The following is a 27,594-nucleotide window of genomic DNA, read 5'->3' as shown; positions in this document are numbered from 1 at the left end:
CACACAGAACTAGAGTTAGATTCTTGATACAATTACTTTTTTATATTTAAATGGAAGACGGCTTCCTTACAGTGATGCATCACTGAGGAATTAATACTTTCTTTTATACTACTGTGGTCCTACTTTTGTGTAAAACAAAAGCTGTCTCTTTACAGAAATATTTGTAATTCTACTACTGAATAGTCACATCTGGATTCTTGAAAGTGTTAACTGTTCTTTTCACAAAACAGAATGGAAATTGCATTGCAGCAAAATGAAATTATGAATGCTTTTTTTGATGACTGGAAGGCCTTAGCAGAAGATGAAAGCAGTTCTGGTGGCAAGCCAGATGTTTATCTTAAAGCATACCAATCATTTACAGATCTGCGTTATCTCAAGGACAGAACTATTAGCTGCATTTGCTGGCATCCCACCATTTATGGTAATGTGGTTAAAATACTGATTTAAGACTTGAATGACAGCTATAAAATATGCATCTTTCATAAAATTATCAGCCTTTAAATTAAAAAAAAAATCAAAACTGATTTAGAATGTCTGAATTGCTGATTTGAGATGAAGTGAAAAATGACACAGACAGATTCTTTGTAGAGTTCAGACAGGCCATGCAAAGTCCCTCACACTAACATATAAGCGGAGATGATAGGAGAGAGAACATTTCTCCCTTATGAGGCTCATTTAAGTGGGGCTGCAACTGTGCCAGGTCCTTCTGGTGGCTCTGCATACCGTTGCTGTCCTCCCCACAGCTGGTTCTTGTAGCATGCCAAAGACTTGTGAGGAATGTTAGAGTCACAGTGGGACGTGGCTCTGCTGAGTGCCAGGGAGCGTTACAAGGCATGCTAAATGTCTCCTCTTGCTCCCTGCCATGGATTATTCTCTACACAGCCAGGCTTCGAGGCACAATTAAGGTCTATATAAATGTCCTAGCTGCACAGCATACTAATAGGCAACACTACAGCCTGTGTAGGAAATTAATTCAGCTACAAAAGATTTGATTTCATGATGGGTGGCCAGGACTACAGGCCTGTCACATCATTTCAGGTGCAGTACTACACCATTAAGGAATAGTAGCAAAAAGTTGAGTTTTATCCTGATCCTTAGGTTCTATGACTCATTGTTAAATAACTTAATCTTAAGTAACAAAAATAATTTCCTCAAAGTTGATCTGTAAAAAGAAAAATATAAATACATGGTTGGGTTTGTGGGTTTGGGGTTTTTTGGGGGGGGTGGGAGGGGTGTTGCTTTTTTTACAGTGTATTCAGAAGGTATAAGTCAACTTAGAATAATTAACAGCATGTTGAAACTTGAATTGTCTCTTCTGAGAAAATTTGTTTTCTCTCTCAATCAGGGATTATAGCAGTGTCAGCAAGAAAGCGGCTTTCTCATGAAGAGCAAGTTAACCTTTCAGATAAATCATTGCTGCAGCAATCAGTAATTCTTTTCTGGAGTTTTTTTGACCCTCTCCACCCTCAGGTATTTAATCAGGACTTTTAAATAAGGTGAGTGTTTAAATAACAAGAGAACAAACAATCAGTGTGACTATATTTCTCAACTATTTTGTTTTCCTTCTTTTTAGTTAATATTGGAGTGTCCTGAAGATGTTTACTGCTTTCAGTTCCATCCAAGTGATCCCAATATCATTGCTGGTGGCTGCATCAATGGACAGGTGTTAATTATCTTAAGAATAAAATTGGATATTTCTGTATTTTCTTACAGTATAAAAATAAGGCTGAAGAGATGTACTCAACATCCATAATAATACATAGTGTCACAAGACAGATATCACAGTCTCAGAAATTCTCTGATCCTGTACAAAAGTTATGCCTGGTTATTCCACAGCTGAGCTGTTACTGCATGATGCTTCTTTGCAGTACTGATAAATAGGTCAAGCTGTAAAGACTCTTGTGTGTTGTTACCGAGACAAGCGTAGTCTTTCAACTGATTGCATCAGACTGAAGAAGAAATACTCTAAAGACTTCATAAATTCTAGTGCAGAGAGTGAACTTCTTTTTCCCTAAGCCCCCATGAATTGTATTTGAAAAAATGCGTATTAATATAAAGGATGAAATAATTCGTAATATACTCATTTTATTGTAGGTTGTACTGTGGGATATTTCTCAACATGAAGAAAAGCTACAAAATGCAAAACCTGTTGCTGATGAAGTCGTGATGACAGCTGTTAATATGGTGAATGCTTCCATCCTAAATATAATGTAGTACAACTATATGTCTGCGGTGAAGAGAGGCAAAGTTAGAATACAAGTTAGTGGGGAAAAATGGGTGAAGGTATCCTGACTCAAAACAGAGGAGTAGATAATCTTTACAGTGAGAAACTGGAAAGGATAAGAAACATAATGAGTTCATGAAATAAACCCATTATCACAATATAACATCTACCTGATTAGTCCAACTTAATAGCTTTACTGCATTTTATACAGACTCGGGCTTCAGTAAGACTGTTCTTTAGTGGGCACCAGCATATACTCAATGCTTGCCTTATCACCCTGTCAAAAACATATAGCATTTGTTGCTGAATTTGATGCTGAAAATTATTCTGGAAGTTTATGGACAGAAAAAAGGTAGCTTGGAAGATGAGAAGCAGATTTCAGTGGAAGGAGACTATAAAGGGAATAAGCAGAAGAGAGACTAAGAGCAGAGGAGGGACTAATAACATAAGTGAATGTGTGTGTACCTGTGGAGGCATGTTCGAATTCTTTTGAGACCTTCGTATCCAAAGGCCTGTTTTGATGCTTTCTTTTTTTTTTTTTCCCCTCCAAAGGGAAGGTATTAAACCCCTAGAAAGTTATATAAACTGATCTGAAATATGTGAAGCAGCATTAACAGTATGTAAAGTAACCTTTTTTCTTTGACAGGTTTACTGTTGTATTTTGGAAATACACTAAGATATCTCTTTTTAAAACATTTCTAGCCATTACTTACGCAAGTCCAGCAGAGCAGCACAGAGCCACCTCTAGTGAGATACTGCGCAGTCTCTTCCATACAGCATTGTCATAAAAAACCAGTAACAGATATACATTGGCTGCCAGATTATTTTGAGGTGAGTTTAAAAATTAATTTTTTTTATTGTTTTCCTAATCTACTATCTCAGAAATCAGTGTATATGCAAGATAAAATATTAAAGATCCAATTATCTGTAATAGCCTTCATTATTTCTCACTGCATTTTCTAAATATTAAATAACCTAGTGCCACTCGTTCTGTTCATTGTGCTTTACAACTGTGCTGTGTTCTCAACCTGATATGAATCTGCTCATACTAGAAAAAATTTCTGTAGCTTTACTGAAAATTACAATTCACAATTATAATAAGCTTTCTGTATCTAAAATACGTTGAATTTTTACTATGAGCAATCCAGCCTGCCACCAAGAATTCAGAGAAATAATTTCAATTACCTAAATATCTAGGCACCCAAGAATGGTGTTACTGTAGTTAGCTTAGTTCTTCTAGGTGCTGCCTCTGTACTCAAACCGTATGTTTTCTGTGATGGTTTTAAAGCTCCATAGTGTGAAGGGTCTATGTATCTAAAGGGTCCAACACTATTACAGGAGTATTGGATGCTCATTTACTATCAAAGTACTGCAAATTGTTGCCCAAATTAATTTGAAATGCAAATGTAGTCATGTAAAATAATGACAATGGAAAAGCAGGTGAAAGGGAAGAAGGGAGAGATCTTTAAAAGATTTATGCAAATTAATACATCTATAATTTTTGAAAACAAATTTTTAAGACTTCCCAGATACTGCAGTCCTTAGCAACATTACCAGAGGAGTGAGGAAGAGGGTGCACGTATAGCATAGAAAGAAAGCTGCTACAACTGTTCATGATTAAACTATGCTACAGTGGTACCCATGGATACTAATTGGTACCAGATGTAAAACATGAAGAAAGGGATTGGATAGCAGAATGCTGTTGTGGTTTTTGTTGTTTGGGGGTGGGGGTGTTGCCAAGGTTTAGGCTCACAAAGTTGTTTTCATATTCATCTGGGATAACGGATACAGGAAAGCTGTGCTTGATAAATAACACTGAGGAAGGAATCTATCAACATTTAGCAACATGTACTGGGACATATTGTTATATAAACATGGGATGTGTGTCAGCCTTTGCGCAGCATTGCAGTTTTTATGGCACAGTTCCTAAAATCAGAAGAGTATTATTACATATCAATGAAAAAGTATTCAAAGTTATATCCAGAACCTAATCCAGGTTTGCACGGTTGTGAGACTACCACTTGACTCCAGGTAAGCAACTTATGAATGAAAATAACAGTAGAATTTGGCCTAAAAAAAAAAAAAAAGCGTAGCTGAAACTTTGCCATGTGGTTGATAGTTTTAGCCAAAAATATGTTTTGCATATACTGGAAATTATATTTGATCAGGGCACAGCCTATAATGACTTGTTCCCCCCGACCCCTTTCCTTTATTTTTCTGAATAAGTTGCAATAAATTTGGTATAAAACAATTACTACTTGGTAAATTATAAGTACTATAAAACCTTCAGAACTGCACATACACAAACTAAACTATTAATAATTAACATTTGAAGGTACCACTACCATCCCGCCGTGTGGTCTAGTTGAGTGATATTTTAAGAGAGGTGACCCATGACCAAGACGGTGTAAACTTGGCAAAGATATATCATTCCCACTGCACTTAACTGTTTGAGATAAATTTCTCAGTGATTTGCTCTTTGGTTAAGCTGGATTTAAAAAGTTACAAACATGGCAACCTAAGGAAAGCCTGACTTGCAGTGGTACCAGCAAGTATTTATCCTGCTGACTTAATTTAGAATTTTAGGTGTCTAGCACGCAAGGCTGGTATCAGTTCACTTGCAGTACATTTGTAAAACGTCTTGACTTTATAACTAATACGTCCTGATTCTCCAACCTTACCCAAGCAGAAACAGTGACTTAATTTCTAAAAGCCCATTTTATGTGTTGAAGTACTTACTTAGGAAAAATATAATTGTTGTCTCTCATCGTCTTCTCTCCCTGTAATTATTATTACTGTTATTTTTAGGACAACCGAATGGGTGCTACTTTTGAAAACAGAGCTGAAATTCGCATGCAGCTTGTAACCTGCTCCCCTGATTGGTATATACAATACATATTCTACAAGACATCTTCCGGTTTCCTTTGGAAAGCTTTATGGAGCGCACTCCATGATTTAACTAGCACACTTCTGGATTCTTATCAGCCTATCCTGAATAGCTGAAATTCTGTATGCAGAAGACAAGCACATCAAGTTCTTGGCCAGTTAAGCTGTTTACAGTAACGGCATTAAGGGTTCATTAACCGAAAAACCTCACATGTATATGTTTGTATTCTGTGTATACCTTAAGTGTGTTGGTCACACATGCATTGGCCTGAAGAGCCATATCACCACACTTTGATTATGTGAGTCTTGCACAAAAAGCTATTAATGATTTTGAGGCCAAAAAAATACTGTAAACTGTATTTAAACTTGACTTAGCTGGCAAAATACTTCTATATGAACCTCCTCTTTTGTGCACTAAATAATCGTGATGGTTACAAGTAAATATTATCCTATGTGAGAGACTGGCAAGGGGGCAGAATGCAAAAAGTGGATATAAATATTTAGGTTTTGTGATGTGAAAAGGCTTAAGGCTTCAAGGCTCCATCATATGTTTGCTACTTACATCAAAAGGAGGGTTGGAGGCAGCAAAATTTGGTAATGATACAAAGCTATTTTTCCTAATAAAAAAAACAGATAATACTTCAAAGAATTAAGGTAGAAGAATGATTGCAAATACAATTGCTAATTAGTTTGCAGTGTAATGCAAGTAATGCACATGGAAGAAATAATTTAAAATACTCACACACCAGGGCTCCACATTAAAAGCATTCACCTAAAATAAGAGCAGGGGAATCTCTGTAATGTCATCCACGAAGAGCACAGGCCCTGAGCAACTCCTGTTAGAAAAGGGAGAGAGATGTCAGCAATGAGGAAAATTATCATTGTCTATATCAAATCTGTGAATGAATGTCCAGAGTAGAGCAACAGAAACAATCAGAGGGCTGAAAACTCCCATGAGATGACAGATTCAAGTGCCTTGAATATCAGCAGATAAACTAGTACACACAAGAACTGGGAATGAGGTTCCATTCGGATTACTAGATTACCTGCTACAAACTTCTGTCCAGTTTTCTGAACCTCCAGGAATTTTACCGAGGTAGTGCCAGTAACTTCACCAAGTAACTTCCCACAAGCAAACTGTGTGAAGGTTATCTGGCTGCTTTGGTATAGTTAACAACTGGTGAAATGGTTAATAAAGGAATATACGCCATCATTTACAAAAGAAGCAAGTGTCTAGCATTTGTCTGTTTTTCAGAATCTCTATTGCTATGCAAAGTTTGAAGATGAAAGGCTAAAAAACCAACTTTAAAAGCTGTGTAAAAATGCATCTGACTTTGAAACAAAAACAGGGAATAATATTATGCAATTATTTTTCAGCTCGATATTATTTTGGGATGCTCCAGCCACCAAACTTCCTGAACAATCTTCATCTGAGAAAGTAAAAAAGGATGAAATTTTTTATATGCCCCCTGATGTTCCAGATACTTTTAAGCATGTAGATCTCTGCTGGAAACCTCTCATAAAGGTACTGTACACAAATATAGAACAGAAGGATCAAGTAAATATGGCCAGAACTCCATAGGAAAGTGGTTTGTTTTTTTTTTTTGCTTCCTAACACTTTAATTTTTCCAGCTAATTCTGACTTCCTTGTGAATTTCCTTCTGATTATGAAATGAAAGACTTCAACATTCCTCTGAAACTTCAAAAGAGCACATTTCAAAAAACCTAACTCACAAGAAACAGCATGACTGCCTCTTAAAAACTTCAGTAGGTCCAAAAGTAGTTGTGTTAATAGTGTAAGATCCTGTCAGCCTTTTCAACCTCTGTGCTGTTTATCTCAGGGAGTCCCAAACTGTGAAACATGGTTATGGTCAACAGAACCATACTTGCTGGCAAGCCAACGGTCAGTCTAATGAAAATGGTCACAGCAGTTTGTGAAAAAAGTGGGACTGAAAATAATGTTAGGTAAAAAAAATAATAATGATTTTGGACCTGCTGATCTGCGCTGCTCAGAATAGCTGCAGCTGGTACAGTTGTTGACCACTGGAGCTGTTTTGGTTTTTTTTTTTTTTCCTTGAAACATGACAAAATCCTTACAGGGAAATGATAACACAAGAGAAACCACAGGTTTGCATTTTCTCTGTGCTTGCACCTGGGGCAGCAAACACTCTTTGTGGAGTATTACAAACACACTGCAAACTGAAAAGACCTGTTCCATCACAGCAGAAAGTCAGTAAGTCTTGTACCTCAAAGATCTGACAAAATGAGTTAACAAATGCATTTTTTCCTGAACAGATAAACCTGTGTGAAAGTGATACCAACACAGAGTACAGTCCTGTCAGAATTAGTTTAAAGGAACTGCATTATCATTACAAAACCTCAGGTAATATTTTTATTACACCTTATTGGGGAAAATGTTTCTAGCAAGCTTATATTTCAGTATATACATAATGAAAGCTGAGCAACAAAATGTTGTATAGCTAAATGCATCTGGGGAAAAAGGTATCTTAAATATACTGGTACTCAAAGTCTGACATAAAGGTATTGACTAAAAAAATACGGACATGTACTGAATACAGAAAAGCAGTTCTGTATCCACGGTAACTCTGCCAGGTTTCGCTCAATAGCCCATGCAAGTGCCCCATCCAGCCTCTTTATCCCTGAAACTGTATGTCCTTTTCAGCCCTTATAAAATACCATTTTTAGAAAGATAATCCTGGAGTAACAGTATATATTGTAGGTATCTCTGTAGTGCTTTGGATAGAGGTGTCACTCTTCACTACAGAACATGAAGTTAGCACTTCACAGTCTGTAGCAGATCAGTTCTTACTATGGTACTTTGTGGTAGGGACACACTACTAATCCCTCTGTAAAGTTGGCAAGCTGACACACAGGTAGCCCAAGAGCTGGACTACCCGCGAGAGTGGCTGCAAAGCACATCAGAAAATGCCTTTCTGGCAGGAGAGCTGCTGTGGCACAGCTGTCACACCACAGGCTGCGGGAGGCAGGTTGTGCGCTTCTCTGGAGCAGAACCACTAGCTCCTGGTTGCAGCAGCTAGGGGGGATGCGTAAGGGCAGTTTCCACAGAGACACTGATGCTGTGTAAAACTGAAGAACAGAATGGTCCTTCCCTAAGTAGTTGGGTACAGGAAGCACTGACTTCAGAGCAGCTGCAGCACCACGGAGATTCTACCAGGAAACAGTTAACCTGCCAAACTGCTGCTTTACTTGGCAGTCTGTCTTCATCTCTCCTCTTGAAATTCCCCTTATCCATGAACTACCTTTATAAGACAAAGGATTTGCTTGGTCTGATAAATTCCGGTGTAGAATACATAGATGTATCTGTACTGTTTCCCAGAGAAGTTGCAATCTCTGAACACACTAGAAGTATCCGCCAAAGAGAGTCCATATACAGAGATGAGTACTCCTTCAAGCAAAAATCTAAAAGCGCTACAGAATATCTTCACTGACTTTTTTGTTGGAACTGAAGTAAGTGAAAATAACAGATTACTAATGAAAATGTTTATCTAAGATATCTGAAAGACAGAACAATTAAATAAGTTTTCACAAATGGACTTGCATGTTTTCTTCAGGTGTTAACTAAAAAGATCTTACTGGACATGCCACATTTTATTCCCATTTTAATGCATTTGGCTGCATGCTTAAAATAATAATAATATCCTAATATTTGGTAGACTATGAACCCTTACTCGAAGGGCAGAATTAGAAGACATTTCCAAAATATGTTGAACTTAACTACCTGCCATCAGGAACTAAACTTATTCCAGAACCCATAAGATTAGTAATATTTTTTTAGTGTTTCTCCAAATGTCAGGTGAAAATGTTCATACTACAATCTCCTCCACAACTTATTTCTACTTCAGGAATTCCTGGCTATTCATAGCCCTCTACCTACCCTACATATCTAAAATTCCAAAATCTTTCCCAGTTTTGAGTTCATGTGGAAATGAATATTTGGCTTCTAGCTACCTTTTTGCTTCCAGTCACCTCTTCCCTAAATACTGAAGCAAAGCATGAACTGTAAAAATCGAGCACCTAATTCTGCAGGACTGCCTACATACATCATGGTAAGTAAAGCTGTTTTGGCAATACGTAACTGAAAAATGGTGATCCAAAATTTTAGTGTTTTTTCAGTCATTGGCTACAAACTTGCATTTTAATTTACTCAGAACATATTTAATATTGAATGCATTTACTTGATTTTTCTGGCATCACAGGATGGAGAAATTGTTTATTCCGACTGGATAGTGGAAATTGATAGTGACTCGGCAAAACCAGTTAGTAAGTAGCAGTTTCTCAATACCTGTTTACACCTTAATATATTGCTAATTTTAAAATATTTGCACCTATACTCTGTCTTTTTAAGGTTCTTGCTCATCTGCTACAGTAGTCCATCTCACTGCTGACACCAGGGTTCAGTAGTACAGCCTCAAAAGTGTATCCAGTTTAGCTATCATGACAGAATAGCAAAAGCCTTCTCCGGTATTCACAGGTGTATCGTTATGTATCTATTGGCACAAATCACGGAAGTCACACTTCACACTAACTAGATTTGTGGCAAATCTGTATTTTTCCTATACCTTGAGAGCAAAGTATCTCAAGGCTCTAGCCTTGACGCTAGTATCTTTGAAGCCTGAGCTGGATCCTGCAACTCCTGTTTCCCCTCCTGCGTAACTCCCACTGCGAAGACGATCACTAAAGCACTAGTTACAAGCCACTACCTTTTTCATTCCATTAGGTCAGAAGCACACTCAGAAATACACCATCCACACTGAAACTATCAACACTCTCCAGAGATCTCCGTTTTTTAAAGACATCATTCTAAGCGTTGGAGGCCGGAATTTTGCCATTTGGAAAGAAGGAGTTACAGTAAGTTACTTTAACACAGCTGTAACATAATTGACAGATATACAAGACAGAACTATAACAGCCTCAGAATCTGTATTTTCAGAAATGTAAGTCACAAAGCTTCATAGTTTAGAAATAAACTGGGTGTAAGATGACCTTTTCCTTTTTCTTCACATCAGAAAACTATTTTAGAAATAGCTTTGTAAACTTGCCCTTTACAGAAAAAAAATTAAGTGACCTCTTCAATTCCAACCTTACAAAAACTGTACCTTCTCAACAAATCATTTCTGCTGCCAGGGAAAAGGAAGAATAAAGGCAACAGGTGCTAAACAGGTCTGAAGAACTCACATTCAGGGTGCAGTCTTTTCACCACCTGAAGACAAAGAAACATGGGTTTTTACAGTTCCTCTCATGTAGGAATCCAGATTAGCTGCACCTGGCAAAATCTCAAGACCACAGATTTTAACAGCAGATGGACAGATTACCTTAATAGACTGGAAGTGAGATATCAGGGTTTTTACTTCCCCACAAGTCTCTTTATTTGCAGAAGGTGACACCAATTTTGCCACTGATATTTTTTGTAATAGGATCATTTAAATTGTGAATGATTTTTAAGGATAGGAGATTTGAAGCAGTGAATGGATAATACTGTTTGATTGTTGGGTGTATCTTTTATTTGTTTTCAAACAAATTAAGAATGGACCTATCCTTCAGTCAAGCTGCTCTGCAGGAAGAAACACTGCGGGATGCTGGTCCTTAACAAGACCAGGAGTTTTCTTCATTGGCAGAGATGATGGAAATATAGCTATTTGGGACTTACTGAAGAAAACTTATGAGCCATCTCATCTCCAGAACATCTCGAAATCAGTGATTACCTTCATCAGCCCCTGGATTAGCTCATGTATGTTGATGGTGATTGTGCTTTACTGGGCTACCCTGTTTGCAAAATGGCCTGTGACTCCAAGGCACACCAAGCTTCTTATACACCATCTTATATAATAGATAAGTACATACTTCCACTAATTTAACACTGCATTGTATATACAATAATGCATGCATCGGTTCCAAGCGTGCTACCACGGCATAAAGCAACTGAAAACAGTTAATTTAAGAAAATACAGTTTGAAAAAGTATAAACTTTCAAGGGAATTTCATTTGTTAAGAAAATGAGAGCAATAAGCCAAAAAGACCACACCAAAAATGAACCCTCTGTAGCTCACGCTTGGGTGGAGGTATGTGTTACTGTTGGAATTAGACTGTTTATATGGTTTTTGTCAAATGTCTTCCAGCAAAGCAGCATTTTTTAGCCGTTTCTGATGATCTTGGAGTACTGCATGTTTTGGAAATCTGTGAGACACTAAGTCACCCTTCAGGGAATGAGGTTGGTAAGAATTTCTATTGATCTCTGTGACCCTTTATCCTGAAAACTCCAACACGGAAACAGGCCTGCCTGGAAAAACTTGCCTTCAAATGGACAGCAATTAATTTGAGATCTGCATGGCTATATTGTCCGAAGATCACCTGGAGCAAAGCTGGCTTTGCACAGAACTGAGATAGGAGGCACCTAAAGGAAACCTGGGTGACAGCTGGCAGAATTCCACTGCTCCAACCTGGCTACATCAAAACACAGTAACGAGTTCAGCATTTTTTGCCACATGCATAAAATGACACCTGGTTTCATGCATTAAAACAATGCTATATAGTGCGCGGAAATGTAAATATACCGAATTTGTCTTTCTTTACACCTTCTGTGTCATTTTTTTCCTGTAAATTTGGTACTTCAATTTATACATCTCAGTATCTATCTGGTTCTAGCTTAGTTAAAGCACATTTTGTAAACTATTACTAATGTTACAACTCATTCATTCTCTTTTGAAATAAGGACTATCTGTACCAAAGGGCCACGGGAAGAATGGAAACAGTTTTAATTTCTCTTTTTTTCCCACATTGTTTTCAGTTGTTCTTTTCTTCCCAGCCAAAGATCAAGCTAGGGTTTTCACCTCATCCAGTCTAGCAGTCTTGCCTGCTACCTAGTCTGTTATTTTTACATCACAAAATCTTCTTCCCGTCCTATCCCAGTTTTAAGTTTATGTATGCACTTAAATAATTTATAAACATCCCATAAAGGTTTGCTGTGTGCAGAGCTACAGTATGTAGCAATATAACACCAGGTCAGCAGCCTCATTTTAGTAAAAGTAACTTTTCCAAAGCAAGGTAGGAGCTAACTAAGCGCTATAACATGAGGAAACACATTGTTTCTGCCCAAATTACGTGTGTTTTGGAACAACACTATTTAGGGCACAGAATTATTAACCCAGAAACAGTCACTAATATTTAGATTACGTTCATTCTAACTGAAGTACTCACTGAAAAATACTAGGTTGTTGAAGAGACTAATGAAAACTAAAACACAGACTCTCAGATAAATGCATAGTGTAATACTGAAGTGTGGTGTTTTATGGTTTCTTTGTGCCTGAAGTTGGGTCAGTGAGGATTTGGACTGATTTAGTCAAATCACTAACCTAAAACTGGTTTAGTTATTTCAGTGCAGGTTCCTGAAGTATGATCTACTCAGAGTCAGTGTAATAAAAATTAGTTAACCTCATGCATATTTGTATCCAAAATCAGTTGGTTTCAATGCACATCTTTATGTCATTTTGCTGCAAACTGTTTGGATAGAGATATTTATATTCCCAATATAGATAACAATACCGTTCAGACCATCAGCAATAATTCTGTCTTCGGGCATGTAATAACCCTTGTTTGTCTTTGTGTTAACAGCATGCCAACATACTTGATTATTTTGAAAGAGAAGTCAAGTATCTGAAGCACTGTGAACAAGAGTTTCAAGAATATCAAGAACTTCAAGCCAAAACAGAATTGAAATGGAGCTGGAGGCACAGAGGGAGAAAACAGTATGTTATACTTGGAGTTAAGCAAACTTTCTTTGCTTCTTTGGGTCTTTAAAATGCACCTGTTTGCTAGGCAGGATTTCCCATTGTATTTAAAAAAATCAGGATAGACATTAAGGAGCTGCTAAGCTATTCTGATTATTTCATATTTACGATTCTTAGGAGTGGAATAGATGGTCCTAGTTCATGTGAGTTCAGCTCTTGATCAAGTTAAACTCCTGCAAGAGCATTAGAGCCTATGGACATTTAACAACTATGAACTTGCTTTTCTTTTTACATCAGTTGCTCTGTCAAAGAGTGATATTTTGTTGAGCTTCCCTATAACCATTGCTCCTTCTAGCCAGGAGACTCCAGCCTTCTATCCTTTATTCACATAAGGATTTTGCCTATCCATTCTTTGGCAAATAGTTTAACAATACCAACTAATCAACCAAGGAAATGACAATTCAGTTGATGTAGCCTGAGGTGATGCCTATTTTCATTAATTTGTGATAGCACTGATACTATCTACTGGAAAGCAATGGGGTGGCATACAGGTTTCAAAGCTTAACAGTACATTATTGCCTGGTATGTGTTTTCCCTTCAGAGTATGACTGCTTTACAGAAAACAAAAGAAGAGATGGAGGAGCAAGAAAATGAAGACTATACTGCGTTTCTGGACCTGGAGAAGCAGATACTAACAGATTTGGAGTAGTAAAAGGGCAAGAAATACTTTCCTCATCAGATACTTAGAGCCCATTATCACCTTTAGAACCAGCAAGCTTTTTATTTCAGGACCTCTATTTCAATAGAACACGTTTAGCTTCAGAAATAAAGCATCTTGCAGTTAGAGGTTACTGTTTTATTAACTTTATCCACTTGTTTACTCATATGTGGCTAGGGAACGTCCTGGTTTTTGGCTGGGATAGAGTTAATTTTCACAAGAAGCTGGAGGGAACACGGCCAGGGCAGGTGACCCAAACTGGCCAAAGGGGTATGTATTCCATACGTCATGCTCAGTATATAAGGGGGGGAGCTGGCTGGGGAGGAAGGATCACTGCTCAGGGACAGGCTGCGGGGCATCGGGTTCTGGCTGGTGAGCAAATTGCATTGTGTATCACCTGCTTTGTATATTCTTTTATTAGTATGGTTATTTTCTTCTTCCTTTGCTGTCCTATTAAGCTGTCCTTATTCCAGCCCATGAGTTGTACCTTTGTCTTCCAATTCTCCTCCCCATCCCATCAGGGCAGGGAGAGGAGCGAGTGAGTGGCCATGTGGTGCTTTGCTGCCGGCTGGAGCTACGCCATGACAGAGAACAACTGTTCTGAGCATGTTTCCCCTGCTATCTTTCATTAATACAGTTATAATGAATATTCTATCTGTTTAAATAATAGTTTTCAAAGCTTTGTGTCTGACAGGACTCTATAAGCTGTAAAAATCTTAAACACATCTTAGCCAGTCAAACCAATGTGCCAGTATTGACCCCTCCAATCTACACCCACCTGCTCCTACCAGAGCGGAAGCTATTCTACTCCAGTAGTTACATTTACATAGGTCATCCAAATTCTGCTACTCGGCTCCAGCAAGCATCCCGTCCCCAAAGTATTCACTCCTCTTGAAAATTTACGGACAAGCAGTAGGGTTTTTTTGAGGTGTCCAGGACTTTTCCTGCTCTGGAGGTAAGGTGACAGGAAGCTCTCCAGAGCAAAGAACGCTCACCTGAGACTTGTGCAGCCCCGTGTCCCTAAGCTGCCGTTGAAGGCAGAAGAGGAGGCGTGCAGGCACCTAAGGGATTTCAAGATCAAACCCAGCCCCTGTACTGGTCTTATAAATCAATGAGCCATTGCAGCTCATGAAGCATAGGAACGAAGATTTTTTTTTTTTTTTATACTAAAGATGATTTCATCCTTAGCTAGCTTTACCCACTACACATTCCACAAGCAATTGTTTCCCCAAGTAGCATGTGCAGTCACCTGGATTACAGCAGGGAAGAGAGCTGGCCATCACTGCTGCAAGAGGGTCTATCCCAAGGAGATTGCCACAACGCTCCAAAGGCATCACGTAACGCTACTGCTTACACAGGGAACAGCCAACATCAATGCTCCCTCAACAACAGCAACCTGGTTCTGTTCCCTTAAATGCAGCCACAAGAAATATTCACCATGCTATAAAGTCTTCTATTTATTACTTACTACGCTTAAAGGACAGGGGAGCCCCTTGCACCTCTGCTGAATCTATACCTTGATACGCTAAGGGAGGACCATATAAATTACTGAACAAATTTCAGGGGCTGCTGAACCAAAAGCATAGATCTGACCACACCATTCATAAACCCTTCAGACTTCGCAGGCTGAAGCACTTCTACTTGCCATCATCAGATTAGAAAACAATTGTTACTTAAGCCTGGCAAATGCTTACAAACAGAAAACCAAAGCTGTTAAAACATACTGTTCCCTCAAAGAAATCAGTATTATTTAGAACAAACAGCTTTTAGCAAGCACACTGCGGCTGAGTGTGCGCATTTCTGTCAAAAGACAATTATTCTTGAGAGAGATCAAACGGTGTTCTACGAAAGTTTTAATATTTACCAGCATAAATGAGTTAACAGCTCATGAATATTCATGTCCATCCTCCATCCACAGAGATGGCTCTGGTAAGCGGTGTTCTGCTGGTTGCTCAGTTTCAATAGCCAGGTCAGACACCATGTAACCGAGCAGAGCCCGTCAAGCGGAAATCAAATCTATCAGACGAGGACAGATTAAACTTTATACGGTTGAGTTTGCTCTTTCCATGACTCACCAAACTGTTTGAGGGTCACAGACTCCTGTCAAACAAATGTCCATATGGTCACAGTAGACACTAAAGCACAGAAGACGACTGACACACGGGGGATTTGCAGAGAGGATCTTCAGCTGACAAGCAATAGCCAGCCCCGGTGCTCTGCTTTGTCAGAGTAAAGTGTAGCCAAATACGAAAGAGGAGCAGCGTGAGCCTCCCAAAATAAACACTGCAAATTGGGTGTAGGCAGTGTTAAAAACGTGCCACTTCAATTTCTACAGCCAGGATCTCCCCATCACATACTTTTACCGCTTTGAACTTTGGTCAGATTTAAGAGAGGTTTGGTGCCACTAGATAGCATGTGGTTTGAAAAATAGTCTTTTGTTAGTTTGAAGTTTAAATATTATAGTGATATTCCTTGTCACTCACATTACCTCCAAATTAAACCCAAGGAAAACTCAACAACACGTCCCTACCACCTGCAGCATGGTGTTTGCAGTCAGAGCTCAAACAGGAAGAGAACACGGCTCCTCTGCTAAATCAATATTGAGCTGACAACCTGCTCCATGCAGATGTGCAAATATCCCACAACCGACTAATTAAAGAGCTCAGCTCTCTTATCAGGCCTGGACTTCGTTAGAACACCACCTCAGATCATCTTCCACAGATCTTTGATTCAGGGCTGCAAACGACATATACATTAAAGTCAACCATATGGTCATGACTTACCTGGAAAGCCCAACCGTCTCCCCTCCACTGCAGCTCTAACTACAGCCCGGAGGCAGCAGCAGCCCCAGCGTGAGCCTTGTTCCCCACCACAGAGGCACTCTTGAGAGTTTTAAGAAAATATTCCAGAAGACAGCCAGATTTCAGCTGGGTTTTTTGTAACAGTGAGGACAAGGAGGCAGCGGATCAGGGCTCTGCTGATCAGTCCCATCATTCCCCAGAGCAACGCCATCTGGGGAGCTGCAGGAATCCCCCCATGGAAATAGAGGAGCTTGCCAGAGACCCATTTTCCTCCTCATCTCTGTTCCCAAGTAACAGCAGAGACATGAGATCTCACACCCCATCGTGGTCTTTTACCCTCTCGAATGCAACCCTGGATGTTCCAGTACCTGTAGGGTCAGCTTTGTGTCATCTCATGGCAGACTGTTCCACAGGTTAGTTTTGCCTAGCAAGCCTTCCTGAATGGCTCTGAAAAAGTCAAACAGAATGAAAAGTTAACTCATTGTGTAGGATGGCATTTTAAAATGAATGCATCATAGTCACACTGAAGCGTAACACCAGTCCTCCCTCCACCCCAAAAAGCCATCTTTCAGCTGTTGCTAGCTCTGTCATTCGAGATAAAGACTAACTACAAAAGACATTTTTACTGTTAAGAAAACCCTACACCTTGGGATGGGGGGGAAGGTGAAGGGGTTAAGATCTGGCAGCAGAAATACCAGATGAGTGTCTGGCTTATCAGATTTATTCTTTAAAACCCCTGGATATCTACTTCTGTGGCGGACGTTTCCCTCTATTTTTAGAGCACATCTGAATAGCTGCAGCCACATTTCTTGCCTGGTGCGTTAGTAAACATCCACGTACATTATACATTTGGGAAAGACAGATCTGAAGTTTCTGAGGATGCAGGTCCCCAGCGGCTCAAGCCAGCCCAAGGTCATGCTGCCACCCCCCACTCCACATCCCACACAATCCCCACCCACCTCTTGCATGCTCCTCTAATAAGCCAGTTTGGGAAGCTGGAAAGGGGTGAGAAGTGATTCAGTGTCAGCTGGATCAGCCACACAGCCCCAGCAGCGTTTGGACAATCCCATTTAAACGAACAGCAATAGGATAAAACTACAGATGGGCCTGGTCCATTCCTGAACTCACCTGGAGTGTATTACATCCTTAACATTGGGCTGCAAAGAGTTGCACAGACTTATGGATGTGTTTCTGCTTTTCCCTGGGGACTACAAACTACAACTCTTGGTTGCAAACGAGCCCAGCACGTGGCCATCACTGGCCCCAAAATACCATCCATTTTCTTTACCCGGGAAGCGGCGGTCACACCGGAAGGAAGTCCACACACTCCAAGGACACCAGCTCTCAGAACTCAAGGGCAGGCTCTGCCCTCTGCCTTCAGCCTCGTTCAGCAGCGGTAGGAGCCCCTGCGGAACAGGAGCTGCCCTTGACCTTGAGCCGAGCGGCACCACGCAGCTGACACCAGGGGCTGGCACAGCGAGAGAAGCTCCTGGCTCTGCCCACAGGGCTCGACAGCAGCGCTGCCCTGCAAAGCCTGCACAGCCCCAGGCTGCTCTTCTGTACAAAAAATGTTTGTGACTATTTCGGAAGAAGCCGGTTGTTTTAAATCTCCCAATTTAGTGTTTCTAGATTAGGGTAATTCCCACACTAATCCTCTTCCTTAAGAATCAGTACCAATCCTAAGAAGGATGCAACCTGACCAGATTATATAATTATATGAAATAATAATATCTATAAGAATATATAAGGAACAACATATAACAAAATGACCACTAAGGAAATGTCTCATTAAAAGACTAAGATTCAAAACATGTTCTACAAGTTTAACCAGAGTAACAACAAACATTTCCTTTTAATAACAGTAATACTTTACTATATTTGACTTAACTAGATTAATACAGTTTATCAAATCATTAATTTCCCGTTGTAAGGTTAAAATAGAGCTGACAGAACAGCGCACTGCTGCACCAAGTTACAGAACCGTCCTGTACAAAAACCCTACACGTATTCAAAAGGTGCTCATTTACATCATCTGTTGTATTATAAACAATGAAAACTTAATATACCATTTTTCAAGTAACTTTAAACGCAAACACCTTTCAACTAGAGCGAATACATCTACGCAGCCAGCGCAGAAGCCAAGCTATGTTCAAAAGCACCAGCGTCCTGCAAGAGAAGAAATGGTGCTACAACACTGGTTTGACTTCATTAGCACATTATTCCTTTGGGATTTAAACTGAGTAGTGTTTTTGGGTTTGTTTTGTTGGGTTTTTTTAAATTATGTAACTGAAATGCTGGGTCACTCTAGAAAAGACAACAGAACAAAACATCTCCTGAGAAGCTAAATGTCTTTATAGAATTAATTCACATGTGCAGCCAGTACAAAGGTATGGCACCAGCCTAGGTTTAAATAATCACTAACTAGGCTTAGTCAAATTTTGTTCTTAATTCAAATTTTATTTGGAATTTAAATTTATAGTTTAAAAAGTATGCACATTCTGTAGGTATAAAAGTTTAAAAAAATACATCGATTTATTGATAAATGCTTCAGGTTAAATTTACATTTTCATACATTATCATTATATTGCAATAATTGTTTTGCATCTTTTAACACATAAAAAAATAAATTAATGAGATTGAATAAACCATTTGAAACCATGCTAAAATTATTCCTTAGAAAAGAGGGGTGAAGTTTGCCATAGCAATTCTTAATTCCTTGGTACTGTAAATAAATAACTCTTCAATTAAGCAACACAAGGAAGTACAAGTTAGCAGAAAAACACTTACCCACAGGGTGAATGGAAAGCCATGGCGGGATGCCAACATCGTACCAAAAAAATGAAGAGAATTAAGTTCTACCCTTCCAGCTGACAGCAACTCGGTGTTCAACCTCTCAAGGCACACAACCCTCTCACCCACCTGCCCAAATCCCCCTTCCTGAGGGGGGGACCTGTGAAGGACAAGGAATGACTCGGTACCTGCTTTTACTTAGAGAGACTATCAAAACATCTGCATGCAATTTGGGAATTATTTTTAATTAAACCAAGAATGTGTTTCCTAACATGAAATGTCTAATTGCTCACCATAAATGACTGAAGATAAAAAGATGATCTGAGAAGATGGTGATAGCTGAACCTAATTAAGGTCACAGTGAACTGCAATCCCACCCAAACTCCCCCAGGTGTATCATCACTCAACCCATTCAACCTCATGAAACAACTCAGGTTTCCATTTTTGGGAGAATAATTTAAACAAAAAAAAAAGACTCAGAGAAAAAAAAAGTAACTGCCTTTGTGCAGAAGTTGAGCCTTGCATCCCCAGAGCCACAGCTAACACACACATCTACCTACCGGCAGCCAGACAAAAAAAAACCCCACAAAACACCCATGAAACTCTGGAGAGAAAAAAGTATTGAAATGTCAAAAATAAAGTAACAGGTTACAAGGACAAACCAGAAGTATTTTTTGAAAAGTAGATACTTTCTTTATATATGAAAAAAACCCATGGAGGGAAAAAAAAAAAAAGAGGAAAAAATAGTGAAAGGGTGGTGAGTGTGTGTGAGAGTTAATAGTCAACACCTGCCAACCGATGGATGCTCCTACAACACACAAGGTCATTTACATTAATCATTCACCTTGCCTTCTCTCTGGCCATGTTTCTGTGCACAAGTCAAGCACTGTGTTACCCGAGGGGTAACTTCATCCTGGCATCACTGAACACGTCTTCCTAGAAATGGGGACATTTTGTAATTCTGAGACCTCCTTTCCAAAGGTGGCTACAGACACATGCACATTTAGACGTAGATATATACAAACAAGGTTAGAAAAATATTTAATTTTTGCTTGTTTAAATAATTATTGGAAAGTGTTAATACAGGAATACATTAATATTTGTACAATTAAAACTTTATATATAAATATTTTATATATATAAAGCATTTTTCATAGCAGCCATTGCATATATAGTAAAACAAGTCTATCTGAAGTCCATGCTGCAGAACTCAGGCCAAGCAGCATTCATCCATCCTCTTCCGAGAGGAACATCCGTACCAGAGCTAGGGTTTCAGGAATGAGGAATTCTGCTGCCGCCGACAGCAGAGACATTGCTTTATCTTCTGCCAGGTATTGCCCAGACCACCTAAGTGCAGAGTATTTTTCAGGAGAAATGTCACTACGTGGAATCACCTCACAGTCTCTAAGGTTGTCTCCAACACCAGCATCAGGCCAAGGCTTTTTTTTTTTTTTTTTTTTTTTTTTTTAAACCAAAAAGGCAGCAATGTAACAGAATGGCTTTAAATTTGTTAACGAAAGGTGAGCCAAGGGCTTACCACAAGGCGTTGAAGGGCACCATCACTCCTCACGCCACTCTGGGAAGCCCGCTGAGGGGCACGGAGGCATGAGGAAGCGGCATCATGCGGGATAGGATTTAATAACTCATATTTAGCTTGTTTTTGTTGAGTTCCCTTTCCAGGTTTCCTATCAGAGTATCAATACTTTCCTGCAGGTCTTTGAGGTTTGCTCTGTGATCCGCCGCGGAGTCTATTGCCTGCATCGTCAAATAGCTCTGAAAGGCACGCTCTCTGGGGACGGGCTGCGTGCATCTTACCGGGGCGTCCGACTCCTCAGCCTTGCTGCTGTCATCCCCACTCTCTGTGTCTTCCGAAGGGACATCATCATAGTCTGCTTCACTCAGGCAGTCTTTTGGGTTTAAGAAGTAGTTCTCCCCACAACTGCTCCAGTCTCCAGCGTAGCGGTTGCTCGACGGGCTGTCTAGACCTGCTGGCCTTGGTCTGAGTACCCCAGACAGCTCAGTACCACTCAGATTCAGCATGTGAGGTCTCTGCCTCTTGGGCCTCAGGCAATTCAGGGAGGATGGGTGCTCGGGAAATGCATTCGGATGTGCTGGTTCTTTGGCAGGCGAGCGATGTACTACAAGAGAAGAGAAGTTAAGCCAGAGTCAGGGCTGAATCCATACTGCAACAAGAAAAGTCCACGACAGATGCCCACTCTCCTCCCTTGACTTCACAGGCTAACAGCATGCATGAATACATGCAAGCTTACAGCCAACACATTCCACTACTACATTTTCTGCTTCTGTTTGATATAAAATAATTAGAAAAACTACTGTAAAAGCTCAGTTTTGAAGATTCATGCCAGATTCAAACTGCAATGGAGAGAAGCCTATCTAAAAATAGAAACTCCCAGAGCACCGATTAAATTCACTGCGTGAGTTAATCACCATCCAGCTCTGGGTCAAAGAAAAGCAAACAGCTCAGCTCACGCGCTTCGTCCAGGCTAAAAGAGTAACAGAAAGCAGGCACAGCAAAAGAGGTTAAAACAACAAAAATACCACCACGGAGAAACACCTAGAGAAGCTCAAGACGCACCAAGAGTTGAACTCTTGTGTTTCTCTTTTGCCCTAGTGTTCTGTGCTATTACAAGCAGCTCATTTGCATTATGCATTATTTTTCTAAGCAGCCACAACCCCATGTCAGACGTACACTCAAACAGGTTTGATGGTCATGTTACCTGAGCTCACGATTACACAGCATTAGATACTAACAGTCTCCTCCACTGTTACCGGCTTCCTATGGTAAACAGCACAAATATTTTTACTGACTGGTGCCTATTAAATGGCTGAGCTGCAAAACTTTTTTGTTTTAAACAGACCATTACCTCTTGTAATTGGAAGCAGAGACTTTCTATTCCCATTCACCATTGAAAACACGGTGCACACAGACCCGTGCAGTTCAGTCTCACCCACTCCTCGTTAGACCCCTCACACAGAAGCACAAGGGCTCGGTCCTGAGATGCGCCCAATGCTTCTCTTTCTGGGTCCGCATTACAGGTCTCCCTCCAGGGGATTTTAGTTTTACTTTACATCTTGCACAGTAACACACAATAATTATCGCTGCTTTTCCCCCCCACACCTACTATAACAGAGGCCCTTCTGTTTAGACTATGCTCCATTAAGACGAAGGGCCATGGGTTAACAATAACTTGCCAGTATTACACAGTCTAACCAAACAAGGACTATTTGTTTTCGGTTGGAAAAATACGGAAATTGAAGTATTGCACAACACGTTGATTATCAAGCTGCCTCAATCTACAGGAGATTAAATGTAAGGGACCAGACTGTGATCCTTCCGTTGGGTCCAACTGTTCTGTTTACACTGCATGGTGTTCGCCTGCTCGCGTTTCCGCATTGGTGTTTTACCTCCCTTTTAGCACAATGTCCTGCACAGTTCTTGCAAGTCGAAGGGTAGCATTTGGCTTTCTCTTCAAGGTGAAGGAAAACTCCACCATTTACCCTACTCCTGCCCCTTTACAGCAACGCATGCTCCTACGGCAGAGCTACACCCACCAGCTTTTGTTTCCCACAGCAGCCATACCATAAGCTATCCCCAGGGTTTCATGATTAGGTCCTGCGCAGCATTTGCTACCCAAACAGCTCTTGGTCTCCCTCTTTTTCCACCCGTGTTTCTCATCTCTCCTGTGCTGGCTCGCCGACCTGACTGAAAGCTTCTTTTCATTTTTGGTGGTCAGCAGCTTTGGGGCTGCCCAGCTGCAGCTGACAAGGCAGCAGAAGTTTTCCTCAATCGCCTCAAACCCATCGTGAAGCTGCACCATATGTCAAACTAACTCTCCTCTTGATATTATTTTCAGGCAGAGGTTTCGACGAGGCTGCAGTGAGCAGAGCCAGCAGTGCCAACCCAGAGCGTGGTCAGCATGTAGTTGTTACAGCCGCAGGGTCCACTGTCACAGGAGGTGACTCCAAGCCACGGCCACTATCAGGTCAGTAGAGCGTGGAAAAAAAAAAAATGTAAAAAGCACTGCCATTTACATTGTCCACAAGCAGCTCTTCAAGCTGCCCAGCCAGTGACATCCTTTCAGCACCTGCGCTGGAACTGCTGGAAAGCGACTCACCCGCTCAGCTGAAAATCAGAGCAGAGTAGCTAGCAATGCTTAATGCAAGCAAACTACTATAAGTCAGACTTACATGGGGGTAGGAATCAGATAACGTGTGTTAGCCATTTACACCGACTTTTTTCCCAAACTCACGTTTCCCATTGCTAAGTGACGGCGCAAGCGCTCGCTGACTGCTGCAGCCCGCACAGCGGCAACGTGCCCCTATTCACAGCGGCTCTCGCCAACAAGGTTTGTGGCAGTAGGAAGGAGCCTAGCGATATGCCCCAGGTGGAAACTGTTGTAAGAGGAATGAAGTAGCAGCCCATGATGGACAAAATCACTGTCTTGCCCAGAATAGTCTTTATACTAATCAGAATCCAATATACCACAAGAAGTGTTCAAGCACTTGAAAGACCTCAGTGTCAAAATTCAAACCTGACGATTACGCTGCGCTGGTCAAGCAAGCTTACAGTCAACTCTCTTCTTTTTTAATTTGTTTCACTTGTCCTGATACTTCATAGTTTTACCCAAGAAAGGAATAAACCTTCCACAAAAATTCTTTCTCTGATAATTAAAATAAAAAACAAAACAAAAAAGATCCCGAAGAAAATGCCACCTTACAAATTTAAAATAAATCTCTAGATAAAAACTTAAGTTTTACTGGCTAAGTAAAGCAGAGACTGTTTAAGATGACCTGCGTAATAACAATATATATTCCTATACTTTTTTGTAATCATAAAACCCCCTTTAATTAACAGCAAGCTCATACATCTTACATAGTTTGATTATGAACTACAAAGACTACACGTTCATGTGCCTATGCTGCACTTTGTCTGCTAGTGCACATTCATTTGTACCTCATGTCTAGGAATAGACAACAAATCCAAACACTTTTTTCTTTTAATTATTGTATAGAATCTGTCTATAAGAAGCCATTTAATAAGCTGTATCTTCTCTCAGCCTTGAGAATTAAAGGGTTTTCACTGCTCAAATTTGAGAACTGAATTATTCAGGTTATTCTCCACACTGTTAGCCAGACCACTGTGAAAAAAGAAGATACAACAGCACAACACACTCATCTTCTGCATGGTTAGGCAGCTTTCAACAACTGCTTGGCCAAAGACTATCTGAAAACAACACTAAATCCATCATATCCAATGTTAAGGTGTTTCACAGTATTACCCTTAAACTCTCCCTGTTTAACCAAAAAGCTGCAACACCTTCGTCTGCTCCCAACTTCGGGCACTGCTTGCGCAAGAGAAGGCTGCGGTTCAGCAGCAATGCACAGGAATTCACCACGGGCTGAAATCCAGGGCTCCGGATGCCATCCTGCCTATTGCTACCAGCTTAGGCCTCTCTGAATTCCAGGGGAAACGTGAATGCTGTGCAATCATTTCCCATTTGAAAGGCAGATCTTAGCAGAAATAACTACATCCACTTTTACTTTGATAATTTATTAGGAAGACAAGAATTTCACCTCCCTTCTTAATGAGAACTGACCCCAAATTGTGCAAAAGCACATGACCTCTTGAGTTTGGAAGTGGAAGCTAAAAGGTACTTAGGGTGTTTTGGTTTGGGTTTTGTTGTTTGGTTGGTTTGGGGTTTTTGTTGTGTTTTGTCTTGAAAACATTTATCCTTATGCAAAGCTCTGCAAAAACAACTAGAAGTTGCACAGCTTTTACAGTAAGGATGTTCCCAACTCTGCCAAATTACAAGGGTAGAAATAAAGTAACCCTTTGGGTATCTAAGAGACCAAACTAATGAATGGTCAAAGCAGGAGAGCAGAAGATGGGGCGGGGGGGGGGGGAGGGGGGGGAGGAAAAAACCACCAGAAAACCCATCCCCCAAATCCCCTAATTCAGATGTAGAAACGTTACTGTCACTGGGTTTGTTTTTTCTAGTGTCTTTACTCACATAAAGCACTCTTTACCACTTCTTACATTATACACAAACTCTGCCATCTGGTAAGAAAGCAAATAGAATGACAAACTTTCCATTAAACAAAGTGACCAAATACAAAGAGTAGATTATAAAATAGACGTGATTTCTTTAGATGAATACGTGATGCCATAGTACCTCGTGTTTTAAAAATTCTGATGCTGCTCAGTTATCCTGTGAATTAACACACACTGTCATACAGTAAAAACATACAGTAATGGTTTGAACATTTTCCCTTGATCAGATTGATGAAACAGTACCTGGCCACAGCTGGAGTAAATAGTGAAGAACCTCTATGTGTTTTTTGAAGTCCAGGGCACTAGCAAGCTCTTCTGAGTCTGTGAAGACTCTGTTGTTATGGTTGGTGGTCTCCTGCCTCTGGCTCAGCAACACAGGCCCAAAACATACAGCTAAATTCTGGCACGTCATCTTATTTACTTCATGGTAAGAAGCCACCAGTTTCAGGTGATCCAACAGCATCTTCAGGGTAGCCTAAAAGAACAAAATACTGCTCAGGAAAGAAACACTAGATGAAGGTGGTGTTGATACCCTAACATCACTGCTCTAGAGGGATAAGACCAAGGCTGATAGCTATGGGTTTTCTACCAACACCCAGCAATGGAACATCTAAGTGCTGAATTAGAAAAGCTGTATTAGACTATCACAGAGCAGATTAATTAATACAGACTTTCTGGTAAATTCAGCTTGTTTCTTACCTGATCTCAGTTTTACATGGATGAGCCTTCTCACAGTGGGAAGGGGACATCAGGGAGGAGAAAGAAGCTGCAGAAGCAGTACGGATGATCCACATACATCAGAAAATAAAGAAACCCGCACTATGACCTCAGCATTGGAACAAGCTTCTGGTAACTTCCAGGTACTGTGCAGGCCACTCGCTCACTCTCCCCCCCGCCCCAGAAATGGGCTAACTGTGGTTTTCTGCAGAGGTGAACTTGGCAGGTAACGGCGCACAGCACTACTGCGCTGCACAGGGTGGGAACCGAAGGCTTCGTTACGCATACTGAGGCAAAAGGAATGTGTTTGCCCATGTAATTACAACGTAGAGATCAGAGCGCCCCACAGAAATGGAGCAGGACACCACACGGGAATAATCTTCGCTCTAACTGTGTAAAAGTAATGATCACAGACTCTCATTCAGTTTTATAGAGACAATATAAAATGCAAACTAAAGTAAATCCAGCAATGTAAACCCTCCAATTAATCACAGCATGGAAGTATTTTCAAAGATGTGGAACATCAAAAATCCAAGTGGACCACTAAGTCAGGAAAGAGGCGTACACATTTTGACACATTTTATATCCAGTGTGAAAATGCTCCTTTATTTTCTGAAGCATGTGATTTACTTGAACCTGCCAACACCACTCACCTTCTCAACATCTGGCAGGCAATCCAGAAGGGCTGCTGTGTGCTCAGAGTTACTCGGGTCATTCTCGCAACCGCTTGCAGTCATTTTCAAGGGATTTTTCACCATGGCATCCAACACTGCTTCATAGAGCTGCTTGGTTATCAGGGGAGAGGGTAGCTCTCGCAGATAGTCCTTTAGGACGCCTTCACAAGAGACACAAGGACAGTTGCCTTTAACAAGCTGCAGATTAACTTTCCAGCAATTTTTGGGAGCACTACAGCACATCAGCTTCACCCATCACAGTAAATACCGTCACAGTGTGCTATTTAACGAAGCAACAAGTTTTACAAACTCAGTCTTTATAACCTAACTGTAAACTGAACTGTACATCAGTGGGCTTTGCTATGAGGTCATTTCTAAAAAAAAAAAAAAATACAGGGAATGAAAGTTAACATTTTCCCCATCAGTCACGTTCACATGCAAAGGCAAGTAAAAGTTGGCTTATAGCTGTATAAATAAATTTATTTAAAATAAATACTGCACCTAGCAGTAAGTCAGCTATTCAAGCCATGTTGTACAGCAGCACCAGCTGAAGGAGCATCACCCCTGGAGCTGCCAGACAATCTCCCTCCCCTGCATAAGGCACAGGGCAGCCAGGCAGAGCTTCTGTCTCTGCAGAGCACCACACAGCACATAACGGCCTGCCCTGCGCTTAAAATGGGACCCCCCCCATCAGGAATATAAAAAACATGAACGACCATCCCCGTATTTTCCTGAAAACATATTCCCTCTGGTGGTTTGAGTTTTCTTGTTTGTTTTAAAAAGAGTATGCCACTTTTGTTACTGCTCCACTTAAGTGGCTAGTTTTTGTTTAGTAACTTACTCATATTCCCCCCTCCCCACCAAATTTTATTTCTTGCCCTCATTTTAGAGGGCCATGTTCCATGCATGGATTAGCTTGTTAAAATATTTATAAGACAAATGTGG

At 40.4% G+C, this 27,594-nt stretch overlaps 2 protein-coding genes across 3 annotated transcripts in view; one reads left to right on the top strand and one right to left on the bottom strand.

Annotated features, from left to right (window-relative positions):
* DNAI3 (dynein axonemal intermediate chain 3) overlaps positions 1–13,742 on the top strand; it is a 28,257-nt gene extending 14,515 nt beyond the window's left edge. Inside the window, exons 9-23 of the mRNA XM_054833497.1 lie at positions 231–421; positions 1,346–1,470; positions 1,574–1,663; positions 2,095–2,184; positions 2,927–3,055; positions 5,033–5,106; positions 6,488–6,635; positions 7,406–7,493; positions 8,469–8,599; positions 9,349–9,412; positions 9,870–10,000; positions 10,676–10,880; positions 11,269–11,360; positions 12,761–12,894; positions 13,478–13,742. Of these exons, the coding sequence (XP_054689472.1) occupies positions 231–421; positions 1,346–1,470; positions 1,574–1,663; positions 2,095–2,184; positions 2,927–3,055; positions 5,033–5,106; positions 6,488–6,635; positions 7,406–7,493; positions 8,469–8,599; positions 9,349–9,412; positions 9,870–10,000; positions 10,676–10,880; positions 11,269–11,360; positions 12,761–12,894; positions 13,478–13,484 (1,699 nt within the window). The 3' untranslated portion in view covers positions 13,485–13,742. The remainder of the gene's footprint in view (positions 1–230; positions 422–1,345; positions 1,471–1,573; positions 1,664–2,094; positions 2,185–2,926; positions 3,056–5,032; positions 5,107–6,487; positions 6,636–7,405; positions 7,494–8,468; positions 8,600–9,348; positions 9,413–9,869; positions 10,001–10,675; positions 10,881–11,268; positions 11,361–12,760; positions 12,895–13,477) is intronic.
* Positions 13,743–18,824: 5,082 nt separating this feature from the next.
* SYDE2 (synapse defective Rho GTPase homolog 2) overlaps positions 18,825–27,594 on the bottom strand; it is a 28,011-nt gene continuing 19,241 nt past the window's right edge. The window contains exons 5-8 of one of the 2 annotated variants that reach the window (XM_054833628.1): positions 26,629–26,810; positions 25,502–25,733; positions 21,924–21,982; positions 21,191–21,323 (exon numbers count right to left, since the gene is read on the bottom strand). In XM_054833628.1, the coding sequence (XP_054689603.1) occupies positions 21,972–21,982; positions 25,502–25,733; positions 26,629–26,810 (425 nt within the window). In that variant the 3' untranslated portion in view covers positions 21,191–21,323; positions 21,924–21,971. Of the gene's footprint in view, positions 21,324–21,923; positions 21,983–25,501; positions 25,734–26,628; positions 26,811–27,594 lie in introns of both variants that reach the window. The other variant, XM_054833627.1, reaches the window with a different exon arrangement.

The sequence above is a fragment of the Grus americana genome, chromosome 8 (assembly GCF_028858705.1).
Source record: "Grus americana isolate bGruAme1 chromosome 8, bGruAme1.mat, whole genome shotgun sequence".
Lineage (NCBI taxonomy): Eukaryota > Metazoa > Chordata > Aves > Gruiformes > Gruidae > Grus > Grus americana.
Note: the sequence above shows the minus strand (reverse complement) of the source record. Positions and strands in the feature narration are given on the sequence as shown.